The sequence below is a fragment of the Gopherus flavomarginatus genome, chromosome 3 (genome assembly GCF_025201925.1).
Source record: "Gopherus flavomarginatus isolate rGopFla2 chromosome 3, rGopFla2.mat.asm, whole genome shotgun sequence".
In the NCBI taxonomy this organism is placed as follows: Eukaryota; Metazoa; Chordata; order Testudines; family Testudinidae; genus Gopherus; species Gopherus flavomarginatus.
Window position 1 is genome coordinate 233,054,761 of NC_066619.1, and position 17,832 is coordinate 233,072,592.

At 41.0% G+C, this 17,832-nt stretch overlaps 1 protein-coding gene across 1 annotated transcript in view; it reads right to left on the reverse strand.

Annotated features, from left to right (window-relative positions):
* Nucleotides 1-10,608: 10,608 nt before the first annotated feature.
* KIT (KIT proto-oncogene, receptor tyrosine kinase) overlaps nucleotides 10,609-17,832 on the reverse strand; it is a 68,001-nt gene continuing 60,777 nt past the window's right edge. Inside the window, exons 17-20 of the mRNA XM_050945508.1 lie at nucleotides 15,799-15,910; nucleotides 15,603-15,702; nucleotides 14,770-14,875; nucleotides 10,609-13,412 (exon numbers count right to left, since the gene is read on the reverse strand). Coding sequence (XP_050801465.1) covers nucleotides 13,296-13,412; nucleotides 14,770-14,875; nucleotides 15,603-15,702; nucleotides 15,799-15,910 — 435 coding nt within the window. The 3' untranslated portion in view covers nucleotides 10,609-13,295. The remainder of the gene's footprint in view (nucleotides 13,413-14,769; nucleotides 14,876-15,602; nucleotides 15,703-15,798; nucleotides 15,911-17,832) is intronic.

Here is a 17,832-nt window from a genome sequence, read left to right on the forward strand (position 1 = left end):
TCTTATGTTGCATTTGATGTATTTGCCTCTTTGAATGATGAAGATATATGATGTTAAATGTGGGTTTTGAAATTCAGCTTTTATTTTGAACTAATATAATAGCTTTCTCTTCAGAGTTTATAATTACCTCACTAAAGGCCCAGTCCTGCAAGGTGCAGAGTGCCCTCAACTCTCATTGGGCCCCTCACATTCTTTTCCTAACCCCAGATTAAACAGTGTGTAATAAAGCAGGTGTAGTGTATTTAGTCTTAAATCATTTTTGCAGGGTAAACTTGACAAACAGCTCTCTTTCATGCTCCCTCTTTCGTCCCCCCTCCATCCCTTCAGGAAGTGGTGTTTTTAACACTCGTTGCTTTGAATGGATGATAAGAACAGGTCCAAACCACTATCATATGGCTCGACACACATGTATTGCTTAGGGGAAAACTGACACCAGTGGTCTGGTCTTGAGGCGGTAAATTGGATTAGTCTTTTCTTTCTAAAAAGAAAAGTGCCATGGTTGTGATCAGTACACATGACTATCATATGCATATGAAGCCTACGCAATGGCTGTAATAGTTCTTAACATGATTAAAGGAAGATTTGTTTTAAAAGCAATTTAGGACAACATCACAGGGCTTTTGTGAAAATATGTGGCCTATATCGTCAGTGTACTTGCCCGGCAGAAACATGCTTACTGAAATAGCAATACAGGGGGAAAAAAAAAACTCAGAGCCCAGGCTTCCCTGCGGCTAGAGCAAGGCACTGTGCAGTTTAGTTATCAACAGTATCTTTCCTGTTTGCAGGGCTATTACATTATTTAAACTCAATAGAAAAATAAAAATATAAGACACACCTCAGAATTATAGGCTTATGAAGCAGCCTTACAGAGCAGCAATTAAAAACTGCAGGGTACCAAGAGCCACCTACCAAGCAAACCTATTTGTTTAACTCCCACTCTCCTAGTTAAGTCCACATAGAAAATACAGGGTTAGTGGCTTTTCTTTTTACAGACCAGTTTGGTGTGAGGTGCTGTTTGCAGAGAATAGCTCACCCCTGAGGTGTGACTGGCCAGTACACCCATCACAGATAAATTCAGGCCTGTATGTACAATCGTTAGTACACCATACAGTATGCAGCAGAGCCTTCCCTCACTTCACACTCGAGCGTTGAGAAAAGCCTGTGCAACATGTACTGCCCACGTGCACCATATTGAGCTAGATTCTCTGCGGAATCAGATAATACTAGATATTAGATATTGTTGTCAGATGGTGTGGTGTGGTGTGGTGCTCTGCTCTGTTCAATGTTGATATCAATCGGCTGCGTGCAAGTGTTCCCTCTGTGTGCTGCCCCAGCTCTGTGCAGATAGCTGACACAGCAGACCCCGAGAGAGCTCCCAATGACCACAGACTCTAGTAAGGTACGAAGGCACGTCGGCTAGGTTTATTTTCGAAGAGAAACACAGTCTCCAGCTCCCTGGCAAACGAAGTCGAAGGTGCTGCTGAGGTGCAGCTAGCCAGTACTTATGTGCTCCCTGGCAATGGACTCAGCTCAGTCAGTGTCGGGACTTTTCACTGCCCCCTAGGCTGGACAAAGACACTGCCCCAGGGATGCATTCTTATACACAGGTCCAAACAAGTTACACATCACTCTTGATATATTGAGGTGCTACCCTTCTACGTAGCAAGGTACAACCCCTCTATGTAGTAAGGTGCCACCTCTCATCTTATACATGTTGGTTCGAACAAAACAACTCTATCCATCATATTACCCTTTTGGCCCTGTCATTGGGATGGTGTTATAAACAGATAGTTAAGGGTTAATGTCTCTTTTACCTGTAAAGTAAACCTGGCTGACACCTGACCAGAGGACCAATAGGGGGACAAGATACTTTCAAATCTTGGTGGAGGGAAGTCTTTGTTTGTGCTCTTTGTTTTGTTCACTGTTCGCTCTTGGTACTAAGAGGGACCAGACGTACATCCAGGGTCTCCAAATCTTTCTGAATCAGTCTCTCATGTTTCAAACTTGTAAGTAATTAGCCAGGCAAGGCGTGTTAGTCTTAGGTTTGTTTTCTCAACTTGTAAATGTTTCTTTTTGCTGGAAGGATTTTACCTCTGTTTGCTGTAACTTTGAACCTAAGGCTAGGGGGAGCCCTCCTGGTCTATAGGAATCTGATTACTCTGTAAAGCATTTTCCATCCTGATTTTACAGACATAATTTTTACCTTTTCTTTCTTTAATTTAAAGCTTTCTTTTTAAGAACCTGATTGATTTTTCCTTGTTTTAAGATCCAAGGGGATTGGATCTGGACTCACCAGGGATTGGTGGGGGAAAGGAGGGGGGATGGTTAAATTCTCCTTGTTTTAAGATCCAAGGGGTTTGGATCTGTGTTCACTAGGGAATTGGTGAAGTCCCTCAAGGCAACCCGGGGGGGAAAGTTTTGGGGAAATAGAGAGTGCCCCAGACACTGGAATTCTGGGTGGTGGCAGTATACCAGAGCTAAGCTAGTAATTAGGCTTAGAAGTGTCCATGCAGGTCCCCACATTTGTACCCTAAAGTTCAGAGTGGGGAAAGAAACCTTGAAAGATGGGTCAGCCTGTTCTGTGTTATCTGTGTGGAGTGTACAAATATGTGAATGTTCTGATATCTGGTGTCCATTACCTTTTAGGTATGTCTCTTTTTGCAGGTGCCTGGGGAGGCCCATAGAAAGGGCCAGCACTCTGTCTGTTATTGGGGCGGCACGTCCAGGTTTTTGGCAGCAATTTGGCGGCTGGTCCTTCATTCCCTCTCTTTCTCTTTGGTGGCACTTTGGTGGCAGCTCAATCGTTTTTGTTTGTTTGTTTTCTTTGCCACTTGGGGCAGCAAAAAAAGCTGGAACTGGCCCTGCTGACACCACACCCCCCAAAAATCCACCAAACACCAGCACCCACATAACCAACATGGAGAGTGGAAGGCTGAGAGGAGGATGTGGAGAAGGCGTGCAGGAGCAGGGAATGTGGCTGCACTCCCTCAGCAGGGCAGTAAATCAAGAGTTAGAACCCTGTGTTCTGCATTAGAGTAATATTTCAGGCTGCTGGAGAGCTTGGCAGCTATAAAGGGAACCCCACTAGCAGAGCAGATGGTCAGCCAGACAGCCACAGAACATATAAGACCTGCCCAGAAGCCCCGTGTAATGGAAAGCCCAGCTAAGGAGTTACAAACCACAATGATCAATGAGACAAACACCAGCCCATAATCCAGTCCCTCTCCCCAATGATTGATGTGGCGGAGGAACAGCTCAACATCCACAGCCCCATGACACAACTCCTAGTTGAAGCACAAGTGGTGTGCAAAGCCTTTTACAGGTCTTCAACACTGGAGTGAATTTCCCCTAAAATCCACAAGAAGACAGACATGAAATGTAACCTACCATGGCCCAAAGTCCCAAGCAGCATCATAAACACAGCAGCAGTTTACCCTCTGTGACACACCAGTCAAGTACACCAATCACACACACTGTCTCGTATTTATGAGTACACTCATCCAATCATAGAACACCGCATGGCAACATGTGATAAAACTCAGTTGTCAATCTACAATTAGAATGGCAATGTGGGTTGGGTTTTGTTGTTGTTGTTGTTGTTGTTGCAACATTTGATTTTTAAAAAATCAAAATAAAAACCTAAAAGAAATTGAAATTTTAATTTTAATTTTTGATGAAAAATGGGAAATTTAGAAATCTAAATGTTTACATGATGCATTTCACTTTCTTCACATTTTTTACATTTGTCATTCAAAACTTTTTGACTAGCTGTAATGTATGTTATTATAATACATTAATTAGACAACTGGTGAACAATATGCAGCACCATAAATCAGGGGGTTGAAGGAGAAGGGAACAGATAATTTCCATGTAGCACCTTCTACATCCTGATTTGCTGGGAAACTTATTTACCTTAATTACTTCTAAGGTGCTGTTAGAATGTTTTTAATGCATAAGTTCCTAATTGCATAGTCACTAGAGCTGCCTGGAGGATGACAATTCTGTTTTGCAGCAACTTTCAGGCTTTCAAAATTTGTTTTAATTTCACATCGGAACAAAGACAAACCCTTTTGCATGTTTTCATGAAAATGGAATTGTGCTGAAGTGTCTATTTTTGTATCTGAAGGTGTATTGGTGGGGTTATTCCATAGCCTGGTGGTTGGGGCTCTACCCTAGAACTTAGACAATCCCAGTTCAAGTCTCAGTCAGCAAAGTTTTTCATCTGGGATCATTCTGAATCACTCTTGAGTAAAGATATGAACACAACACTTCCACCTTCTAGACCAGGATCTAAACTGTCAGGCTATCGAGTCTGAGCTCCTCTTGTATTCCTTTCCCTCCCCCCTCAAAATTAAAACTTAGTTGAAACTGATCTGTCACCACAAAATATGTTAGTTTTGATAGTCACACAATGAAACATGTTTATCTGAGCTGAGAGAATAATTCACAGTGAATAATTTGAGTAAATTACAGTATACTCCCATTTATCGGAAACCCTATTTTGTGAACCTCTGCATTATCCAAACTCCCGATTATCCAGTTCAAATCCGTACCATTGGGAGAATACTGTAGTGTCTTTTTTCTGCTCTTGGATTCTCTGCAACTAGATCATGTATCACAGATGTATTTGTTATTCATATTTATTTCATGAGCATCTTTGCAAGTTGTGACGAAGTGGGAATGTTCTTGATGTGTAATGTGAATGCTGAATGGGGAGTATTGACCTGGGAAGCTTGCAGGGGAGTCTTGCTGGGACATCCTGCATTGGGGAAGGAAGCATACCTGAGCATGTAACCTGAGAACCCAGGTGGGGGGTTGGAGGCCAGGTAACACCTCTGCCTGGGAAACTGGAAAAAGGACAAAGGCTGGGGGAGGAGCCGGTGGGAGGCTGAGTGAGAGGCTGGAGGGAGTTTGGAGCTGGCTGTGAAATATAGAGGGGCGCTCCGACAGGGCTTGGGCTTCCCAATGGGGCCGTGCCCTCCCTGGGGGCCCCAGATGGACCTAACTAAAGGGGGTCCTGTTGTCTGTACCAGCAAGACCTGTTTTGGACTGTGTTTGTCGTCAAAATAAACCTTCTGTTTTACTGGCTAGCTGAGTCATGGTGAATCGCAGGAAGCTGGGGGTGCCGGGCCTCGTCTCCCCGCCACACTCTGTGACATTGTATGTCTACAATGCAAAAATATCCTGTGGCAGCTAGTCTCAGAGTCTGGGTCAACTGATTCAGGCTCGCAGAGCTCACGAGAAGGGGCTAAAAATAGCTCACACTGAGGGGGTAGGTTTTAAAGCCTGGGGTCCAGCCTGAGCCCAAATGTTGACACTGCTATTTTGAGCTCCATTGCATGAATCCTGCAAGCCTGAGTCAGTTGACTTGGGAGCTCAGACTCACTGCTGGGTTGTTTTTTTTTTTCCCAGAGAAGTACTGTAACTGTTTTACTGAATGGCTTGATTGTGAATATTCAAAATATGAGCGGTGTTAGATCGCATGATGTTTCTGTTCCATAACTGGCAGAGCCTGCAAGCATCTCCAGCATGAAGATGTACATGTGCAAACTTAAAATGTGATTTCTGCCAACTCTCATGCATAGAAGTCTGAAATTTGCTTTCCATAAACACTCATTCCAGTAGAATTTGTTCACATGCACATGTCAGCTAAGAGAACACAAGAGGGGCATGAGCAAAGGAAAAGTACATTCATTTAAAAATATGACAGAATATTCAAATTGTTTGCTCAGCTCTATTATTTATGAAAGGCCTATCAGGTAATTAATGCAGTTTAATTGTCATCTAAACTTTCATGTACTTGAATAACAAAAGGAACTAAATTGAAGAAGCAGCTATTAATTCATGCTAGTTGGCAAGTACCAGGGTTCTTCTAGTTACTATGAATAGTGCCATCTGGGGAATTTCCAGCCCCCGGGCTCTGCAGAGGCTGCAGTGACAAGAACCGGAGCTTCCACGATCTGGTGCTGTAGGCAGCCCACTGCTCTGAAATCTTTCTTATGGACTGGAGACACAGTAGGCCTGGATATTGTCCCCACAACTGGAGGCAGGAGAAGTTGGTTGGCTCCACAAAAGGTCAGCAGAATGGATGTAGAAGAACATGAGGCCCTAGTCCCTCCTGCTGTTTGCTGGAAGGGGGGAAAAGTTCGATATGCTTTCAAGATGGTCTAACTGACACCTAACAAGTGAAAGTATCTCGTCTTAGCTAGCGTCACTGCCATGAAGTTCTGGAATAACCAACGCAAACAAGTGAAGGCTGATAATCTGTTTGTCAGTGGTATTCCAGTGGATAAAGATAGGTATTTTAGTACAGTTAAACCTGTACAAAAGAACAAACTTATTAGGCAACCTCCTTTCTTAGGAGGTCATCTCAAAATATCACCATACGCCCCAATTACAATTCTTCTTCAGTAGGTGGCCACCTCTGATAAACAACCCTAGACAGGTCTTCTGAGACAGCTTGTGCAGCTCACAAGACCATACATGTGCAGCCATTCCTTGCTGCTGCCAAGTCTCAAATAGATAATCACTAGGAATGTTTGGGTTTTTATTTGTTTGTTTCCTTTCTGCATCTGGGTTAAATGTTGTTGCAGTCTACATGCTACAAAGACTTTTACTACTATATACACCTCTACCCCGATATAATGCCACTCGATATAACACGAATTAAGATATAACGCGGTAAAGCAGCGCTCCAGGTGGGTGGGGCTGCACGCTCTTGCAGATCAAATCAAGTTCCATATAACGCGGTTTCACCTATAACATGGTAAGATTTTTTGGCTCCCGAGGACAGTGTTATATCGTAGTAGAGGTGCGTATCTATATATCTATATCTATACAGAGAGAGAGAGAGGGAAGGAGGAAGGAAATTACATGCTGTATCTGCATCTTAGCAATGTGAGAGTAAGGTGAATTTAACCAATTAAGAGAGCCCCATACACTATTGCAGCTATTGTAAATATTCAAATAATTGCACATTCAAGCAACCAGAAGGTCTGTTTGGCTCATCCTGCTATCTCTACAGACGATGAGAGACCTCAATCAAGATTAGGACAGAGACAGAAAATCCAGTCACTGGATGATAGTCTCTGCTACCTGATTAAATGAGCTCTAATGTTTGGCTAGCAGATAATAGTTACCATTAAAATAGTGCTCTATTGATGAAGAAACTCAAGACATTTAAGAAATATTTCTGACAACTTAGCTTTTAGTTACAAGCTTTATACAATTGTGGACTTATCTCTAAAGAACGGTAGGAAACTGAGGGCCAACTGCAACCATTGATATACTGAAAGATTTTCTCGAAACTGCAGAGTAGGTTTTCACAGCAGTGCTACCATTTCCAGATTTTAAAGTAAGGTGATCTGAAATCTATTTAATTTCTTAACTACTTTCTTGAGACAACAGTGAATGCTTTTGAACATTTAACAACTATATCATTGTCCAAGGAGGGGGAAATTTGCTACAGTCTCAATGAAAGATAAGCAAAATTTTGCTCTAGCCTAGTTTCATCATATCAAATAGCAAAACTACAATGTCAGAGGGGGAAGAACTGCTCCATATAACTTCACTATTACCATTTGTTTGATTTTGTGACAAGGTTATATTCTGTAGAGCGATTAAGAACATTTCATTCCTGATTAGTACTGTATGACCTGGCGTCTTGGTCAGGAGCATTCCATGACCATTAGCTGCAAATGTCTAAATTTACTAAGGGCCCATACTGTGCAGTGGGGAGAAAAATGAGAACATAACTAGAAAACTTGAGAGAATGTAGGAATCATCAGTGCTGAGGCAGTTTTTCCCTCTCAGTTGTTTAGCCTTCCCTTAGCTACTAGTCCTCAGCTTTCATGCCTTCTGTCTCCATTACAGGCCCTATTCCCCTTCACCAGTGTCTTTTTAAGGCCAGCATAATTTATTGATTTCTTTTCTTGCCCTAAAATCTACACTTGGCTGATAGATCTTGCAAGCAGATTACTGTTTTATATTAATCTGACAAAACAAAACCACTCTGTTAATGGTGCTAGCTGGCTGCATCAGTGGTTTCTTAGGGATACTAGTGCTGGCTGATTTTTAGCATTCAGGACACGGACTAACTGAACTGCCTTTATCCCTGAATTTTGAATATTTCCCCTCCTACCAAGAGCTTCCTGTAAAACTCAGAGGTCATTTCCAGCTAAGCTTGGTCATCGGTACTCGTTCTGCATTAGTTCCCACCCTTCCACTAGAGAGTGCTCACGGCCTTTACTATCACCCTGGTCAGTACTAAATTGTTTCTCCTTTCTATGATTGGGTTGGAGGTCATGGGGCTGGTGGTATGGATGCCCATGTATAATATTGCTCAGTGCTTCCATACACACTGCAACACTTTCAAGGTCTTTCATTCTTGTTACCCTTCATGCAAGCTATAGTCATTTGGTTCTCTCTTTAATTGACAGGGGAGAATGCTGAAGGATCAGTTCTAGAGTTCAACAGCAGACTAGTATTTTCCATGCTTCCAGCCAAGTGAATGTTGCAAGTGAGATTCCCAAAGTTTGGTTACATGGTGGTGACTCTTCCTCATTTCCAGTTGCATTAAATGATAGATAAAAACCACATTAAACACTTTCCTAATATCACTTTTCATGTAAGCAAGTGCTATAGCTGACACAGGAAAGTTAATTCAATCACCAGTGGGGAAGGGAATTTGTTCATGTGATCGTGGATAGTAGGGGAGGTGGTAAATGCTGAAATCTCCATAATGTGAACATAGTCTGGCTGATTTTCTACATTGGACAAAGAGCCTTGACACAATACTCTAGGCTCTCTTTCAAAAATACAAATTAATGATACATTAAGCCCAGAAATATGTGAATTACCTCTGCAACATAATTAGAGTTGCGCTGTAATAATTTATAAATATTGTACATTGATCTGATTATTGGGATGTTTACTGCATAAATTGGTTGGTTTACTTTAGTAGTAGGGTTGGTGGGAAAAACAACCCAGAAGGGAAGCAACGACTCAGGATCGGACACCCCTTGATAACCACTTAAGTGTTAAGAGGCAATGCCCGAACTATTAGCTTTACAAATTCTACATCTTGAATCCAACAATATTCTATCTCCTGGTTGGATTCAAGATCACTCCCAGAGAAGTAAAGGAATGAGGCCTGGCACCTGTGGGGATGCACCCAGAGACCAGATGGGTCAAAGAGCTGCAGCTAGTTCTATAACTATGACTAAGGTTAAGATTTCATCGTGGGTACTTTTAGTAAAAAAGTCAGAGACAGGTCATGGGCAATAAACAAAATTTCACAGAAGCCCATGACTTGTCCATGACTTTTACTAAAAATACCCGGCTGGGAGGGGACTAACAGTCCAAACCCTGGTGCCAAGGACTGACCGCTGGCAGCTGCTCCAGTCCCAGCCGTTGCTCCAGCGGCCTTGAGGACTGACTCACCCCCAGCCACTGCTCCAGCTGTGGGGGATGCTCCAGCTCCAGCCACTGTTCCAGCTGACAAGGTCCTGCTCTAGTCCTGGCTGCTGACCCAGCCCTGGTGGTTGACCCAGCCCCAACTACTGCTCTGGCTGCTGCTCTGGCCATTGAGGGCTGACCCAGTCATGGAAACAGACCCAGCTCTGGCCACTGCTCCAGTCACTGGATCTACTCTTGGTCCAGCCGCTGCACATCACCAGGGCTGCTCTGGCCCCAGACACTGCTCCAGCCTTTGAGGATTGACCCAGCCCTGGGGACTGACCAAGCTCTGGCCGCTGCTCCAGCTACTGGGGCTGCTACAGTTCCAGAGACTGACCCAGCCCCCAGGATTGACCCAGCCCCAGCTCTTGGGGTCTGACCCAAATCTGGGGACTGACCCAGCCCCAGGCCTAGCCGCTGTTCCAGCTCTGGCTCCTATGGCCACAGGGCTGAAATTGAAGAAGTCACAGAGATCCATTAAAGCCACAGAATCGGTGATTTCAGTGAAAAAATCATATTCTGAACCATGACAGCCTGCACTAAACTGTGGTGAATATGCATCACAGTTACAAGTTACAACTTGTTTTCCATCCCAGACCCCACAAAACATATTTTCTCCACTTCCTGGCTCATTATAACAGACAGCCCACTATGCATAATTCTGTAACATTAATTATACCATTGATCAGTGAGGTAACAAAATGATGATTCAGAATGATTTCACTGAAATAGGAAATGGAAGTAAATTAAAACTTATTTCTATACCACATGTCCCCCAACACTTGGTTGAAGGGATCATTCAGCTCATAAATACCTTGCTGAATTGGGGCCTAAGCATGTGCTTAAATGGTACTACTCACAGCAGCATACTTCTAAACTTATTGCAACATCCTGACATTTTATCTCAACTTTAAATTACTCAGACCAATAAAATATGTAGCAGCAAAATACTTCCACTCATGGATACCAAAACAACCCTGCATGCACAGATTCTTAAAGTTTTTCACATGCTGATCTAATCTATTTACATGTATAGAGGTCTCCAGAGAAGCATCAATAGATTGTTAGCGTCATAGTACCCATTTTCAAAAATATTTCAGAATTCCAAATTTCGCCTCTGCAGATCCAGATACTATGGTTTTGCATCCACCCAAGACTTTATTAAGATCTATAACTAAAAGAAATATTACATTTTAAGACATTACACATCAGTAGCATAGGAATATATATTTACATTTTTATTTGAACTCTTTAGAACTTCAATTCTACAACTGGACAACATATCCAAAAGTGTTTCATAAACTTTCAAACACATACATTATTTATACATATGGTTTTTGCATCTTTCTCTATATATAAAAATACTTTTGTGACTCAAGGACTGAGACTAGTCAAAATGACATTATTGCTACATTTCCATATTTACAAAAAATTGCGTAAAACCATTTAAAACATCAAGTCACTGCAAAATAAGTTTCAAAAAAAACCAAACCCAAATTATAAAAATATAATTTTAAAGAATATTTGAGACCAAAAATTCTTTCAGCTAAGTGCCCGCAAAGTACCGAGACATCTACAATTATATCAACTAGACTGTCTACAATAGCTCTGAAAGCCAGCACACTACAAAAGAATTTTCATAGCATAGAATCAATAATGCTCAACAACAAGTATGATATGCATAAGTGTGTCCCCAAACAACTGGCTAACTTTAAAAAGGTGCAACAGCATAGATAGGTCCAGTGCAAATGGCTATTTTAAGATTGGTTGACAAATTTCTAAAACTATATACCAAATACATGGTTGTATAAAATAAAGTATGAAAATGTGTGGTATTAAAATTATAATACCAGTGTGTGCATTTACAGCTATCTTGTTTTGGGCAATTAGTTACACATAAAAAGTAAATGTAAACTCAAAACAATGAGTGACTGGTATGTTGAGTATAAATAACAGAGTGCTTAAGTGCAGGCGCATTGTAAATAAATAGGTACTTAAGTAGTACTGCCTCCTACATGCTTCTTGCAATGTTTTTTCTGATTTATAATTGACAGGAATATAGGAAGAGATGAACTAGCAGTATTTGTGCTGGAAAAAATGATTGTTTCGGACACTTTAGCAGAGCCTTGGACTCAGGGCTAGTATTTTTAAAAAACATATTGTAACCCCACATCTACATACCTGTAAAATAAGGCTGAAGCTATATTTTGTGTTCTGCTACATTAAGATCCAATGTTTCCCAACTAATAATCTTTTCCTCTTATTAATTTTACCATCATATAATATCCAGCTGGAAAGACAAAGGGACTGAGAACAAAGCTCTTCCCAGGTTACAGTACGTGGGCCCATCTGTGGAAAATCTACACTTGTGTATGAACACAAGGGGCCCTCTGGAAAGAAGAATTCTTTGACTGTGCTCTTTTTTCAAAATGAGGTGAAAAAATTAACTGCCTGTCCTTAAGGTAGGTGGATCCTACTATAAACGTCTCCTCTGTACCCAGATCAAACTACTACAGCTATGGAAAGAGACTTTTCACTTACACATTTTTTTACAAATTCTAAGATAAAATATTAGTCAAGCATGTACTTCTCCCCTTCCATCCTGCAACTTCACATCCTTTGCTTGAAATGAAAACTGTGTGAAACATGGGCTGGAACATGAGTAAAGCTAAGATTATGTCACGGCAGTCACAGAAGTCATGGATTCTGTGTCTTCCAGAGACCTCTGTGACATCTCTTCAGCCCTGAGGTGAGCAGGGCTGGAGCTGTCAGCTGGCTGGGACCCTGAACTGCAAACCACAGTTCTCAGTTGCTGTGTGTGGTGAGGGCTCCTGCAACTCTCAGCAGCTGCTGTTGTCAGAAGTACCCAGAGCTCCAAGCCACTGGCCCTGGAGCTCCAAGCCACTGTGGGAGGCAGAGGGACCCTGGAACTCTGAGTCACTGTGGGCGCCAAGGGTCTCCAGAGCTGTCAGCTGAAGCAGTGGGCGCTGGATCCTCCTTTCCCCAACCTGCAGCAGGGCTCGGGCTCTCATCCCCCCGTCAGCACCATTTTGTCAGTTATTTTGAGTAAAAGTCAGGGACAGGTAATGGGCTTCTGTGAATTTGCACATGACCTGTTCCTGACGTTTACCAAAAATATCCATGACAGAATCTTAACCTTAGACATGAGGGAAGGGGAGAGAAGCTCCACAATGCTCTCCTTCCCCAGGTGTCTGGAAAGCCTTCCTTAACTGCAGAGTCCTTCAGTGGATGCACAGGCTGAGGTGCTTGTGGGGGAGATATTATTCTGTTCACTCCCACCCCTCTCCATGTCCACATGGTACCCTCTTCTCATGGCATCCAATTCAGAACACCTGCTTGTGACATTTGTAGGGTTTTAGACTTGGCCACTTGCAATCAACTATTTGTATGTATGTATGTATTTATTTTAGAAATGTAGCAAAAAATCCCCAACAACCAAGCAATCAGAAAATGACTATTAGCTTTCCAGGCACAGATCTAGAGATGGATTGTTTAATAGTTGGTTTGGTTTGTGTTCATCTAGCTCCAGACCCAGGTTTAAGATTTAGATTTTTGTTTATATGACTTCCTACTGCAAAAACATACAATATAGCAAAGTATATACAGCTTCAGTCAACACTGCAACATTGCCTGTGGTGGATGGACTAAGTTTATGTGTAACGGTACGTGGTAAAGGACAGTATTATAGCAACGTTCAGACTATCCTGGTAGTGAGTAAAGTAAGACAAATCATTAATGTCTACCCTCTCTCGTCCCCTGCAGAATAAGAATGCCTAATCCATCTGGGCTGGCTATTTTCCAGATGTCCCTCTCCTCTTTCAAGCATCCTCACGTACCAGAAGGGGCTGAGTAGATGACGCGCTGCTGCCCACAGAATTAATCCTCACTGAGTGATCTGCAGCATTTCCTTGATGGGATGAAAAGTTTGAGTAAGCCTGGAGAAGACAGACACTATTGTCAATATTTCACTGAATGCCTCCTTCATATAAGCAGAATACACCATTGCTATTAGTAGCCCTGTTTTACAATGTCCCCTGGTAATAGTTATCCAAGTAATTTGTTTCCTTGGGAAATTAAAGTACATCCTGAAATAGAATTTAAGAGTGCCTGGATTTAATTGTTCTCTAAAATGGATCAGAACCTGAAACTCAGTTATTAAAAAAAAAAAAGACAGGCGTTTTGGAAGATAATTTTAAACGGAAATCTTTGAAATCTTTTAATCTGAATCTTTGAAAATCTCTCCAGTAATTTTCATATTTTTCCTCACATTTTTGCTTTTGTTTCAGTAACCCTTGTAGTTTGCCAAAAACATGTTAAAGGAAGCAACTGAACCCCAGCAGTTTTCAGTTTCCTCATTTCTGCACATACCAGGGAGCCACTCATATTTGTGTCAAAGCAAGGCACCTAGAATTTCCAAGGAACCTTTATTTTTAACCCAGAAGTAAGTTTGAACCCTATATATGGCCACATGATCCTTAGGTGCAGATCTGTAAATCATTCCCCACAGGGCAGGATCTGTCTCTCTGAAATGGCATAATTCCTTCTTTAAGCTCTTTTGTCCACTTATCCATCCACAAAGTTCTTAGTAAGAGAACTGAGTACAGCAACATGCTAGTTTGTCAACACTTACATTCCACATGACAGGCACCAGGGCCCAGATTTTTAAAGATCTGTAGGTGTTGCTTCACTCAGCACTGCAACACCTAACTGATTTAGAAGCCTAAATCTCATTTTCCAAAGTGACATAGGCACTTAGGAGCCTATGTCTTGCTGATAAAATAAAAGAGCAGACAGATCAAAAAGTAAAGAAAGGCCAAATCCAGAAAGAGTATCACTTAGCAGTTCAAACAAAAGGTACTATTCTGACTGATACATCCACAATTATGAGATTCCATATAAATAGCTTAGTCTGTGTTTTAAGATATGAAGAAATCAAAGGGCTCTGACCATATTTTATGATAATATCTACAGTGTCACAGCACGTACATTTTCAAAAACATGCAAAACAGCAAAACCGCAAAACCGTACTCTAACTTGTGTTTATTTCATTTTATGCAGACACACAAGTTTGAAAAGTTAGTGTGAGATACCATGTGTGAGGGAATTGCACAGTGAAGAGCCTAGGAGTAAGTCTGAAAATCATCCTAACAGGCAAAATTTATAGGGCAAAAGTATATAAATAAAAAGGCCATTAAACTTTTTGCTCTCTTTTTAGAGTCTGATTTAAATCACACAGGTTTTTGAGAACTGTAATATTAAAGATTGAAGATCCATATGGAAGCTCATACTTACATGGTTTGCATTATCTGAAAGCTGCTGCTCAATTAGCTGTACAATTTGCTTAAATGTTGGTCTCTGTAAAGGGTCAGCATCCCAGCAACTCTTCATTATTTCATACCTGCAAATATGTTAAATTAAATAGTATCGACTGGAAATTTGAGCAAGAAATAATTTCTGTATTATAACTCCATTATTACTGATATGGGCTAAAACAGATTAAAGTTATACTGTGTAACAATAGCAACTTATCCCAAAATTTCAAAACACAGCTAAGTAAAACTGTTTAAACAACTTTTATAAAAGAGTAGAAATAGTAGCACTAGCCCAATTGGCTATGGATACTAAGGACTCACTATTGCTGAGATTATGTGGGCAGAATGCCCTTTGACAGCAATGGAAGTTCTGCGTGAAGAGTTACTACAGCATGATAGCTACCTATTTAAAGATAATGGGTCTGATACTGACAATTTGGAAACAATACTAAGCTGGGAATGACTAGTAAAAAAGATGCTTGGACCATCTTATTCCAGTCAGGAAGTAGAACACAACTACATGAATTGCACAAGTTGGTGCAATTTAACCAGTTTACATCAACTGAAACTGTTTAGTATGCTCTGTGTATTATCTTTATTTGTGCAACTTAGAATATCTTTCATGCCAGAGCCATTAGACCATAAAAGGATCATAGTATGCAGGTGTTATATAATTAAAGCTAGTTCAAGCTATGGAAAATTTGAAGGAAAAAAAAGGCAATGTTATAAGGTACATTTAGCCCATATCTGGAAGTTTTACTTCTTTTGTTTAAAACATTATTGGCTGATTAGTAATAATAGCTTGTCTCTTACATTTCAACTGGTGCGCATTCTGGACTAAACATTCTGTATCCTTCCTTAATCATTTTATAAAACTTAGAGTCCACAGCCATTCCAGGGTAGGGGCTGCTTCCTGTGGATACAACATTTAATTGATCAATGCTTTTTAAAATAGGAAATAAACTCTAGGTAAAATACAAAATACACATTCAATCAGTAAATATCTTACCTAAAGAAAACAGTTCCCAAAGCAATATTCCATAAGACCAGACATCACTCTCGAAAGTATAAACACAGTTGAAAATACTTTCAGGTGCCATCCACTTTACAGGAAGCCGAGCCTTTGCAGGGGTTGGGGATGAAAGGTGAAAACAAAAATTAGACAAGCAGGTCAGAAAATTTAATAATATCAAATGTACATTTATATAATGGTTACCTATCTTTTTATATATTATTACTGAACTGGAATTCTCTCTGCAAGTCAGAGTGCAGCGATGCCATACAGTTATTGATCCTTATAACGTTCCGTGCACTCTGATTAGTTTAAGTGCCCGATTTGCATAACTGTTTATATAGTTGTTTTCTAAACGGTGTGTGACTCCCTGTATCTGCTTTAAAATGGATGATAGCCAATCAGAATATGAGGATTTGTATGAACATGGCATGGTTGTTTAAAATAATCGGACTCTGAATATGCATAACTCTTTATTTGGATTGGCTATTATGCTTACACTGCTCTGATGCATTCCAGTTTTTCAAGCAGACAAACAAGGGAGCTGCTTTAGCTTCTAATACATACACACACACCCTCAAAAATGCAAACTGCTAAAAAGGAAATGGTTAACAAAGTGTTTAAAACCTCTTGATTCATTTCCTTTCTTCCTTCTCATTCCTTTGACCTTTCTGCTATCCCCAGAATGTTTGTATTGCAATGGGAGAATCCTAGCCCTTTCCTTCTAACTCAATGTTGAATCAATGTATACCAAAACATATTATAGCTACTCTGCCTAGAAAAGCCTTGACATCCTGTAGGGAAGGGAAGCAGGAAGTAGGGAAAGGACTTAAGAGGAAGAGAGGAAAATGAGAAGGGAAAGGAAAGGTTAATATCTTTCCATCAACTGCCTAGAGTTATGGATGACAATAAGAACATGTGGTTGGAGTAGATGTGCAATTTGAGTTACTGATGGTTTACTAAATGAAATATATAGCCGCAATAGTTAGATATTGGAATAATATTTGGCTGAGTTAGAACAATCAGCTACTCATGTAGCTACTCGCAGCAGAAGTGGCTGCCACTATTGTCCAGAGCATCAATGCTCCTAGCCTTAGCTGGGTTTCAGATCAGGTCAACCACAATTAGAGGAGCCCCTCCCACAGCAGCCCAGTTTCTCTTCTTCCTTAGCAGCTGCTGCCTATCCTTCTCTAACCTTCTCAGACTAAGAAAAATCCTATTGTCAAGCAGCTCAGGGCAAGCTAAAGCATAATCTAGACAAGTGAAATGTAATTAGTTACTGCCCACCTCACAAGCTGCTGGCCTGCACTTAAAAATCCTTGATGCTCGAGTGATCAAGCAGATCCTGACTCGAGGTTGAAAATTAAACCTTGCCTCTTTGTAAATGTCACTGAGCAGCACTCAATAGATATTTTACTAACCCAGCCTGGCTGCTTTGCTGAATTCCTCCTCTGACTTCAATTGTACCCTATACTGAACTTTGGGAACAGTACACATGGCTGGAGCAGATCTCCAAAACCAGCTGACAAATGCAGTCTTCTTCACTTAAGCCTTAAAGGGTCACATTCTGGTTACTTCGGAGACTGCCTATCCCTGTGGGACATCACAGCAGTTGAGATTATCTAAGGCACCTAAGCGATCATCCATTGGGTTTATTCGTGAGGAACAGGCACTTTCAGTGAGAGGGACTGTGGAATTCTCTACCCTTGTCAGCTTGCCAGAGCTTGAATTTTTGTATCTTCATCTTATGCTCCCAGGCTCACTTTTCTCCTGGGATTTTCCTTGTGAGGAGCAATGAATTTATAGCTAGTGAATGGTGGTAGATTTCTGGTTGTGGAGCAGTCAGGAAGAATTTGAGGGGTTCATTTTGTTGAACACAGGTCCTTTTTTTTAAAAAAAAATAAACTGAACAAATATAAATGGTTGCTTTTGGAGATCACTGGGAAAGTCACATGTATTTGAAGTGACATAGATATATATTGGTATGGCTATAAAACATAATGGAAAAGCCACAGACAACAACATTTGAGA